Source organism: Anomalospiza imberbis, chromosome 25, assembly GCF_031753505.1.
Source record: "Anomalospiza imberbis isolate Cuckoo-Finch-1a 21T00152 chromosome 25, ASM3175350v1, whole genome shotgun sequence".
In the NCBI taxonomy this organism is placed as follows: domain Eukaryota; kingdom Metazoa; phylum Chordata; class Aves; order Passeriformes; family Viduidae; genus Anomalospiza; species Anomalospiza imberbis.
The window spans coordinates 3,913,453-3,924,722 of NC_089705.1; the positions used below are offsets into that span (position 1 = coordinate 3,913,453).

Here is an 11,270-nt window from a genome sequence, read left to right on the forward strand (position 1 = left end):
AATGGGATGCTTGATTGAACGGGAAATTTGGAGCCTGGAAAGGAGAATGTGGCTTTGGGTCATGGCAAGTTGGAGCTAAGTGATGTTGAAAGAGGGTTAACGACAGAGATGGTGCACGTCGGGACACTGAGTGGCACCTCATGGTCCCCAGGACATATCACCCCCTGTCTGGGAGTAGTGCTGTCCTGTGGGATGCTGCTGCCTCTGCACGGGGTCCTGGGGCATGGGGGTTTGGCATAATCCTCAGGAAAGCAGGGCCACTGGAATTCCCTGTGAGGTTGTTGACGCCAAGACAAAAGAAATGTGGAAATTAAAAAAATAATAATAAAAAAAAGTAGAAATTTCAAATTGAAAAATCAAAGCAGCTGATTCAGCAATGGTGAAACATCTTGTGACAGCATCAGGCAAATTATTTCCAAACAAAATTCTGGGAAAAAATCAGCTTGATTTTGCACAACCCACAAGTGTCCCAATGGAAAGGCACTTGGGGGTTGTCCATTGGGATGGGGGCATGGAGCCCCACAGGGCTGTGGAGCCCCAAGAGCGCAGCCTGGCAGACAGGATGCCCCCTAAAATGAGGATTACAGGGCACAGGGGAAATCTGAAATCCATCCAGGAGCATGAGGCTGTGCCAGACGGGAGCATGGGATACGGGAGTGTCTTGTCAGAGTTTCCACTGAACACCTCGGGCTGGCTGGGGTCTCGCATCAGCTCACAGGAATTAAATTAAATTAAATAACATAAATACTGCCTGAAACGTGCACTCCATCCCCTTCCCTGGGTGTGGAAATGGGGAAGCAGCTGCGCATGGCTGCCGTGCCAGGAGTGCTCCTTTATGGTGCATGGCCTTGGGGGCAGCAGGGGATGGGGATGGGGATAGGGGTGAGGATGAGGAGGGGATGGGTATAGAAATGGTGGAGGGAGGGGGATGCAGACGTCGATGCTGCGATTTACCGAGGCGAAGGCAGGACCGAGGCACCGCCCCGGCAGGTAACCCCATCCCCCAGCGCCGCCCGCCAGGGAGGGACGCAGCCGAGGCTCCCGCTCCTGAAATTTATTTTAATGTAAACCTAGCTGTAAGGCAGCTTTTTCTCATTTTTAAACTATTTCATATCAATCCTTGGCCTGACATTTGTTTTCTTTGAGTGCGGTGGGGAGCGCGGTCGGCATTGCTGAGGATATCTCCTCTGGAATCTTGGCAGAGGCGGCTCCCTATCTTTGAAGAAACGGCAAATGCAAAACAGAAGGCCGATATTAGAGAAGCATAAACAATATTTTTTCCCCCCGTTAACCCCAGGAGCGGCGCAGGGGCCGGCTCGGGGGGACACTGACCCTCCCCAGCATCGCTGCGGGCAGGTCCCGTCACCCGCGGCCACGCCGTTGTCCCCAAGGGCTGTGACCGACCCGGCGGGACAGAGAGCGGTGGCAAGCGGGGAGTGGCCACGCCGGGAGGGTTTGCAGTGGTTGGGGAGGGGCTGGTGTAGCCAGGGGTGCCCCAACCAGGGTCTTGCCCTGTTGGGGGTCAGGAGCCGAGCTCTGGAGTCTCCCCCCGAGGAGATGCAGCTCCGAGGGTGAAGCGGGTCTCACCGGGTGATGTGTCAGAGGGGTTTTGGGGAGGATAAAGGGGGGAGGATGTGCGGGAACGGGGGCTACCCAGTCGGGCAGGGACAAGCAGCAGTGCTGGCACCAACCAGGCTCACCTGTGGAGTTGCTAAAAAGCTGGGAAAGGAGAGGAAAGGGCAGCTGGGGCAGGGATGGGGATGTTCCTGGTGTTTTAGACAGGAGGGGATGCTTTCACAGCAATTCACACATCTGCTGTCATACCTGGGCAGGTGCTGAGGGAGGAGTGGAGAGCTCAGGTGGGAAAATCACAGGGTGGGGACACGGTGGTGGGGATGCTGTGCCAGGGACTGAGCTGCTGACCAGTAGCCCCAGCTGTCCTGGGGCACTGGGAGCCAGCTCGGGAGCTGCTGGCTCCATGCTGTCCCACTGCTCTGGAGCTTGTATTTACCATGGTGCAAGGCCAGCACGTCTTTTCCTTGGGAGAACAGGTGCTGCTGCTGAGGCTCCTTGCTGCACCTGGGGCCACTGTGGGCTCCCCAAGTGCTGTTATGGGCTCCCACCACATCTCCCTTAGCAGGGGTCCCCTTCCCGTGGGATGGGTGGGCAGGGCTGGAACAGCCACAGCGTTCCCACATGTCCCAACCTGCAGCCCCCCAAAGGGAGCTGCCCTGAGCACCCTGCCCCAGAAGGCTCATTATAATGAAGCCAGTGACCCCAGCACGAGGCTGGGAGTTTAAATGTCTGCGGTTGATGGCCTCTTGCCTGCAAATTCCCTGAGATGGGAATCGCTCTCTGCGGGTCCCTCCAGGCTTAGCAGATTTCTTTGCAAAACACTTGTTGCCTTAGAAAACATTATTTCTGCACAGGAGCAAGGTGGGTCTGACCTGCAGACCTCGGGAAAACTCCAACTGCTTCCCACTGCTCCCACCAGGACTTACCTGTCCCTGGAGCCCAGCCAGCAGAGGGTCCTTGGAGAGTGGTGCCCAATGCTCCGGCAGCTCCCTGGGGCTCGCAGCCCCTGTCCTTCCCTGTGCTGTCTGGGCAAATGCTCCACATCCCACACCAGGATCCGGGCACAAGTGTCTGTGCTTGACCATGGCATGAGCCTGGGTTCACAGAGCAGTTTGGACCCTGCACAGCCCCTGTGCAGTCCCCTGGAAAGGGGTTCTGACTGAGGGGATGGAACCCCCTAACAGCCTCAGCACCCTCATCCCTACTGCAGCCCAGCTCTGGCACTTGGCTACTGCTCTGCTCCTCCAGCCCTCAGGGACAGCGTCACAGCGGCCTCCGGGCAGGCCACCATCCCACTGGGAAGAGGAGGAGGAGGAGGAGAGGGGAAGAAGAAGGGAAGAAAAAATTGAATCCCCACAAAAATGTCTTCATAACAGGAAACGTCTCATAAAATACCTGTGGTTTGGCATGTGTGATTTGACTGGTCAAACTATGCACCTGGCAGGGAACCCTGCTATTAATGCTGCAGCTCTGGTATTTCGGTGGAGTGGAGGCTGGCGGGGGGGTGGGAGCGGGGATTTGGGGTGCAGAAACCCCCCGCTGGGGCCAGAGCAAGGGGGGACATGTCCCTTGGGTCTCACTCACCTCCGTGGGCGACCTCCCAGCTGTATATCGGCGAGAGAACTGCAGCACCCCAGGGATGCCGTGAGCCAGGCTGAACCTTGCCCAGGCAGGAGCTTGGTGTTCCTGCAGCCCCGAGCCAGGGATTTCCATCCAGACCCGTGCCCCGGCCAGAACCGACCCGGGGGTGTCCGCCTGGCTCTTGGGTGCCCACCCTTTCTCAGGGACGGCCTCAGCCCCACGCCCACCCCGGGCAGCGACTGCCGGGGCTCTGCCGCGCTCCCGAGGAGTTTGGACAGCTGGAGGTGAGGGATTAAGCCCTGAGCCGTGACCTGCGGCTGCGCTCCCGGCACACACGCCCGGGGTCACTAATCCGCTTGAGCTGGGCCCTGACCCGGCGGCCGCGGGATCAAGTGGTGGCACCGCCCCTGGGGTTGGCATCGCTGCAGGACCCCTGGGTCCCCGGCTCCAGGCAGCGTGAGCCGTGGGCAGCTTGCACCACGGCCATGCCATGCCGTGCCATGCTGTGCCTTGCCATGTCATGCCATGTCATGCCGTGCCGTGCCGTGCCATGCCGTGCCATGCCGTGCCATGCCATGCCGTGCCATGCCGTGCCATGCCGTGCCGTGCCATGCCGTGCCATGCCATGCTGTGCCGTGCCATGCCGTGCCATGCCGTGCCATGCCATGCCGTGCCATGCCGTGCCGTGCCATGCCGTGCCGTGCCATGCCGTGCCATGCTGTGCCATGCTGTGCCGTGCCATGCCGTGCCGTGCCATGCCGTGCCATGCCATGCTGTGCCGTGCCATGCCGTGCCATGCCGTGCCATGCCATGCCGTGCCATGCCGTGCCGTGCCATGCCGTGCCGTGCCATGCCGTGCCATGCTGTGCCATGCTGTGCCGTGCCGTGCCATGCCGTGCCATGCCGTGCCATGCTGTGCCATGCTGTGCCGTGCCGTGCCGTGCCATGCCATGCCGTGCCATGCCATGCCGTGCCGTGCCATGCCGTGCCGTGCCATGCCGTGCCATGCCATGCCATGCTGTGCCGTGCCGTGCCATGCCATGCTGTGCCTATCCCGCTCCGTTCAGGGCCAGGCGCGGGCACTGTGAGGGGGAGCAGGTCCCTGCAGATGGGGTGGGGTGTTTTTTCTTCGTCAAGGAAAATGTTTTCTTGTTCCCTGGGCTGCTGGCGGGCGCGGCTCCGGCTCCGGCTCCGGGTCCGGCAGCGCGTACAGCAGCCTTGGATCGGATCAGGTGTCATGCAGTTAAGGACAGGCTGGTGCCAAGTCTCCCCCGCGCTCCGGCGCTGCTCAGCCGAGCTGCTCCCTGATGCCTTTGGCTTTCGCAGCCCGGCCTGCGGAAACAACGTGCTGTTCTCCCTCTTCATAGCTCACTTTTCGTTTTTGACTCGGTTTATTATTATTTTTAAAGCATGTGTAGCGCAAAGCAAATCATCGACCTCCCGCTGGACTGGGGCCAGCCCCGTGTTGGGCTTGGAAATCCTCCCTGCTTTATTTTTTATTGTAAATGACCGGAGGATGGAGCGGCTCGATGGGACACGGCGGCGGCCAAGCTCGCCTGCTCCAGCCCACCCACACGCGCGGCTGCTCCCGGTGCTTCCCTTTCCCTGCGTCCCCCCACCCCGGGCGAACGCGAGGTGCTTCCCACGGCTCCCCCCAGCCCGGGACCAGCTTCTGCCACGACTTCCAGAGGTGGTGGCTGTGCCCTGTGGTCCCAGAGCACAGGCTTGGGCATGGGGAAGAGGATGGGGAAAGCAATGGGCATGGGGATAGGGATCAGGATGGGATGAGGCTTCACCAGTGAGCCCGGGCATGCAGTTGAAGTGCATCAAATTCCCCATCCTGCCTCATCCTTGAGCCACTCCGTGGGGCTGGCGTAGCCCTGGGATGGATGTGGGGCCAGATGGGGTGAGTGCCAGAAAGCACATGCTGTGCCCCAAACTGACCACGCTTTGACTGCCGGGTTTAAACAAGCTCCCCGTTGTGCCGACCTTCAGTCACAATGGCAGATCCCCCGTGGATCACATATATTGACTTAAAAAATAATTAGCCTCAAAGGGAGCAGGCGCGGGGCCGGCCAGGCCCTTCATTAATATTTAAGTAACAGGGGCCATAAATCAGCTGCAGCTCAACCAACAGCCCTGGCCGTGTCCGTGGGGAAGCAGGGCCATGGTGTTCACAGGAACACTGCCCAGTCCACCGGCATGGGAGTGCTGACATGGGCTCTGTGGGGAGAGTGGGACAGGGAGGGGGGCAGCAGCCTTCTTCCACTGGGAATGGCCAGGAGCACACCAGGAACACGCTGGGAGCTCACCAGGCTGCCCAGCACAAGCCACGAGCGGTTCCGGAGCGACAGAGGCAGCACGGGCTGGTTGTTTTCCTGCAAGAACAAGGTGACATTTCTTGTCTCTTTTCTCATGGTTTAAGTGTGAGATTTTTTCCCTGTTCCCAGTGCTTTCATGGCGTGCCAAGGGTTTTTAACACGTCTGCTCGCCGCCTGCCAGGGGAGCCGACACTCGCACCGTCAGCGTGGCGGCGGCGGCTCTGAAGCCGTGCCAGGGGTCTCGGTGCTGGGTCGGGGCCCTGCTTCCCCCAAAGCAGAGCAGTGTGGGGTTGCTGGGCCCCATCCTGCTCCAGCATCCCCAGAGAACAGCATGGACCCCTCAAGTGCTGCCCCTGTATGAACCCTCCTGGCTGAGCAGCTCCTGCTGGGCTTGGCTTTGCGTCAAGGGATGGTTTTGGTCGTACTGGAGTGTGCCGGGGGGGCTGCAGCTGCAGCTGCAGCAGTGCCCAGCCTGGTGGCTGCAGTGCCCAGGCAGAGTGGAGTGAGCCAGGAGGGGCTACAATTGGGACCCCCAAAGCATCTCCCCTGCTCCAAGTGGGAAAAAAAATTAATCTCATGGGATTTCTGTTGGCCATACAAGAGCAGGTTCTTGATCCCAGGAGGACAGGCAGGTGACCCTCAGGAGGATGGGCAGGTGAGCCCTGTCTGTCTGTAGCCACCCCATACACATGATGGATCTGCCACCATTCACGACCTGCCAGGCGAGATGGGAGCGTTGTGTGGCTGCTCCGTGTGATTAATTATCACTTCATAACACAGGAGATTTCAAGCATGAAAGAGCCTCTCCACAAGCACGTTGTGCACACTTTATCCATCATATGAGACTCCAGATGTTTCCATTTTATTGTTATTAAATCACTGCCTGGAGAGCGCGGGTAGCAGGAGGCCTCCTGCCCCAGTGCTGGGCACGGCTGGGGGGGACAGCACAGCACCAGAGACCCCTTTGCTGAGGGAGCTGGGGGGCTCAGGCCAGGCTCCCTCTGCTGCTCTGCAGAGACTGGGGCAGCTGGAATTGACCCAGCTGGATCAAGGGGGTGACAGAGGACACAGAGAGGGAACTCAGTTTCACATCCAATACACAATGAAACTGCGGTCAGATTCCCTTGTCCTCCCTCTCCCTTCCCTCTGGCTCCGTTTTCCCTGCATCCCACGTCTCTCTGAGAGCTGAGGTCTCACAGAAGGAGGATGCAGTGCCCAGCAGCAAGGGGCTGAACCACCCCAGGGTGCTGCTCCCATGGCAGAATCCTGAGAAAACAACCCAGTGGATGGGAGGAGAAGAGGTGATTCCAGCCCAGGTGGGAGAGGAGAGAGCTATGAAGGGAGGGAGGTAGAGATGGAGGCACAGGGGTCATACCAGGTAAGGAAAACAAGTAAATAGCTGATTCAGGGGTTTGTTCTCCTCTTTTATTTAACAGAAACTGTATTTTTACAGCTGCAATCCCTTAAAATGGGATTCTTTCCCCCTTAAACAAATCCTTGTAAAATAATGCTTCATAAAAAGAAGAGTTCCTCTCCTCGACCCTGAAGACAGAAAAACAATAATGCCAGCGAGGCCCCGGCTGTGCTGCCAAGGAGGCCGGGGGTGGCTGTCACCCGTGTCCCTGGCAGTGCCACCCGACCCACAGCCTCGGCTCTGGGTGTCTTAGCGGGAATGGCACCGCTCCGGGCCCGTGGCTCCGGTGGGATGGGCAGAGCAGAGCTCCTCTTCCAGCATCTGCCACAGCCACCTGCATCCCCACAGGGTCCATCGTGCTGCTAATGGCAGGGCCATCCCTGTCCCCTCCAGCCCTCAGCTGACTCCCAGACCATTTTCCAGGCACAAGACCAGCTGTCAAGGCTGCCTTGTCCCTGGAGACTCCAAAAACCTGCCAAGCCCTTGTGGCATCAGGAACAATCCCATGCTAGGGCTCTCCACTCCCTTGACTTAATTTGCTTTAATTTTGTTTTAATTTGGGTTGTTTTTTCTCTAGGCTGCAGCTTTTTTTTTTTTCACTGCTGCTTCAGCAAAAGCAATTCAGGAAATTCCGATGAAATCCCGGCATGCAGCAGCCCTGCCCCTGCTCCCTGGCAGGACAGGCCAGGAGCTTAATTCTCATTAATAACCACCACAGGTCAATTATTGCGAGAAGGAGGAAAAACAGCAAAAAGCACTTTGGCGTCACGTGTTGTTTAAGCTTCCAAAAATAAATGTTCTTTGCAAATCAATCTGTTTGCAGCTCTGCACGTGGAGCTGACAGGGAGAATTACTGGAGGAAGAGAGTATTTATAAAGGGGGTTTATTTTAAATAAACAGGCACTTAAGGCTGAGGCTGCTGCTCTCGTCTCCCATCCCTCGTCCTCCGCGCGAGTTCCTGGCGCTGCCCGCGAAGCGCCGCAGTTGAGCCACAAACGCGGCAAGTTTGTGGCTCCCACATCATGGGTTTGGCCCAGCACCCACTCAGGAGGCTCAGCACCCCTTTGGGAGGCTCAGCACCCACTCAGGAGGCTCAGCACCCACTCAGGAGGCTCAGCACCCATTTGGGAGGCTCAACATGCACTCAGGAGGCTCAGCACCCATTTGGGAGGCTCAGCATGCACTCAGGAGGCTCAGCACGCACTCAGAAGGGTCAGCACCCACTCAGGAGCCTCAGTACCCATTTGGGAGGCTCAGCACCCACTCAGGAGGCTCAGCACCCATTTGGGAGGCTCAGCACGCACTCAGGAGGCTCAGCACCCACTCGGGAGGTTCAGTACCCCTTTGGGAGGCTCAGCACCCACTCGGAAGGGTCAGCACCCACTCGGGAGGCTCAGCACCCACTGGCTGCCCCCAGGGAAGGCAGGGCTTGGCAGAGGCAGCCTGTGCCTCCCACAGGCTCTTGTGAGAGGAGCCCCATCTCACTTGAGGGATGTGACAGCAGTGCTGGGCTCAGTGGGCTGCAGGTCTCATCTGCCTTTCCCCCCCCACTCTCATTGTTGTTTTAAAATGTATAAGGGATGTGAGAGTTACCACAGACACTCGGGGCAGCTTCTGTAAGACTCCGCTGGGCACCCCTGTGGCTGGTTACAGTGCAAGATGAGGGAAGAGCCTCGAGTTGTGTCAGGGGAGGTTCAGGTTGGACATCAGAAAGAATTTCTCTTTGGAAAGAGCTGTCAGGCATTGGAAGGGGCTGCCCAGGGAAGTGGTGGAGTCCCAGTCCCTGGAGGTGTCTGAGGAACAACTGGACGTGGCACTCAGTGCTCTGGCAAGGTGGGGATCAGTCACAGGTTGGGCTCAATGGTCTTGGAGGTCCTTTCCAACCTGAGTGATTGTGGGATTCTATTCTATAAACTGTATTTACCGTGCATCTCCCATCTGCCAGGAAGGGCAAGATGTTCAGGATATCTGCTCCACAAAAAGTCAACTTCCCGGGAGTCCCGCTCCCACGGGGATCATTCTCAGGCTCCCAGCTGGTCCCCGTGAGGTGGGGGTGTGTACCCAATGTCACTGTTGCTTTGTCTGCAGGAGCCGTGGGAGCAGGATGCTGCCGGACGTCGTGGCGCTGCTGGTGATGCTGGGCACGATGGTGATGGTGATGGGCCCTGGCTCGGCCGCGGGAGGCGGCGTGGGGGGCTACGCTCAAGTCAAGTACATGCAGCCCATGGTGAAGGGACCCCTGGGACCCCCGTTCCGTGAAGGCAAAGGGCAGTACCTGGGTAAGGGATGCACTCTGTGGGACTGTGCGAGGACATGGGGCAGTGGGAAGGGGACATGGCACCTCACAGCCATTGGGCACTTGTCACCTCTACCCTTCAGGGTCAGAGCTCCCAGAAGCCGCCTGGCACAGCCGAGGGTGCTGCTGTCCAAAACACTTTTGGCCAAGCACGGCCAGATCATTTGGGTGTTTAACCCAGTGCAAAAGGACAGGGAGGACACGGGTAGAGGCTCAGCAGGGAAGTGAAGCCCTGTGCTGGGGCTGGGAGGGCACCTTGGTCTGGGAGCCAGGGGACACAGGGGACTATCCAGCCTCTGGCTCCTACCCTCCTGCCCATCCCCAACAGCGGGAGGCACAAAAGCCCCAGCACTCTGCCTTTCCCTGCTGTTAAACCTGAGCTGTCCTGGCAAGGCTTTTTCCACTCCTCCACCTATTTCGTTTCCCTGTCTGCATTTTGCACCAGCCGGGAAAGGAAAGAGTGCCAAGGCTGGAGCTGAGACCCAGCCTGGCGAGAGAAGAGCAGGAGAGAGACATTTCCTCTCTCAGAGGGCAGTGACCAGAAACTCCACACATGTTAAATTGCTCCCCACTGAGTGATGTGCACCCAGAGGGGCAGAGGCACCAGGGTCATTGCTCTGCACAGCCAGTGCTCCAGCACCCCCAGCATTCTGTAATCCCTCGTCCCCAGCTGCCCTGCCTGCACCCATCCCAGTGCTGGCACCACCATGGGATGGGGTGCTGCTGGGCTTGGGTATCCAGACCTGCCAGGTCGGTGCTCTGCCCTTGGGAAGAGCCACTGGAGCCTCCCCACGGGTTGTCATGGACCTGGACCCTCCCAGGGGCTGAAGTCTTTGCTCTGGGAGGAGAAACTGGAGAAGGCTGGGCCACCGGTGGCTGATTTACTGGAGGGCTGAATGGCTTATCAGGAGTTCAGCTCAGCACATGTGTCAGAAAACACACAGAAAACCTGGAGCCGAAGTGTGCTTCAAGCCCCCCCTCCCTGCCCCCTTCCCAGCTGTTGTAAAGCTGCTCCCTGAATCCCAGCCAGAGCCAAAACCTTCCAGCGTAGCACAGGAACACTTCAGCTGCTGGTGGGACTGGATTCAAATCTCTCCCTGCTGTTCTCCCTTCTTTTTTCCCTTCTTCCTATGCATGGGAGCGGCTTGCTTTGCCTCTGAGCAATGCTGCCTATGGTGGGGAGAGCAGTGAGTGGGGCAAGGAGGGGTTTGGACAAGGTCTGCCAAGTTAGACCAGGCAGAGGGACGCTGAGGCAGGGCAGAGCACAGAAGTCCCTTGGATATTACTCCTCTAAAACCCTTGAGAAGGAGAGGACAGGTGGGGGACAGGAGAGAGGGACGCAGAGACAGCTGCAGCCCGAGCCACCGGCTGTGGGGCCACACAGAGCCAGCTGGGGAAGCCGGTGCCTCCTGGATCCCACCGAGCTCCCATCTCTGCTTAACCTCTAATTTGGCAAGGAAAATCCCTGCTGGCCTTCTGCCCTGCTCGGGGAGCTCAGCTGACTCGCCGCGACGGCGCAGGGCTGTGCCGTGCCCCTGCAGGTTACCCCGACCCGGTGAGAGCTGTGCGGGGCCCCCCTGGGCTGCCCCAGCCTGGCCGCGGGGCTGGGGGTTCCCTCCTGCCTCCAGGTGCCATCTGGTGAGTGACAGGTTTCCTCAGGGTGCCAGACACCTTTTCACACCCAAAAATATCTGCCTCAGAGCACAGTGGGAGCTCAGGGGAGGAGATGCTGCTAAATGCTGAAATGCTCAGAACATTGAAGCAGAGATTTGCACACTGGGGGTTTATTTTGGCTTAATTTAAACTATGTTGATGGCCCTGCAGCCAGGTAAACCCATGAGTGAGCGCTGTGCTGGGGCACCCACTGCTGGGAGACAGTATGAGAGGTGCTAAAACACTGATCCCACGCAACATCCCTGTGAGCCTGTGAAACTCTCTCACGAGACAGAGCTTGGCAGCAGCTCTGGAACAAGCTCGGCCAGGCTCCGCCACAGAGCAGCCAACCTCTCCTTCCTGCAGTGTCATCTGGCTGTGCTGGCCAGACCCGCTGCTGGCTGCTCATGGCTGGGAACCACTTCCCATC

General features: G+C 58.7%; 1 protein-coding gene across 2 annotated transcripts in view; it reads left to right on the forward strand.

Annotated features, from left to right (window-relative positions):
- Nucleotides 1-11,270, forward strand: part of COL8A2 (collagen type VIII alpha 2 chain) — a 30,172-nt gene that overhangs the window by 11,878 nt on the left and 7,024 nt on the right. Inside the window, exons 1-2 of one of the 2 annotated variants that reach the window (XM_068172520.1) lie at nucleotides 5,351-5,547; nucleotides 8,980-9,170. In XM_068172520.1, coding sequence (XP_068028621.1) covers nucleotides 8,996-9,170 — 175 coding nt within the window. In that variant the 5' untranslated portion in view covers nucleotides 5,351-5,547; nucleotides 8,980-8,995. Of the gene's footprint in view, nucleotides 1-5,350; nucleotides 5,548-8,979; nucleotides 9,171-11,270 lie in introns of those variants that run through there. The other variant, XM_068172519.1, reaches the window with a different exon arrangement.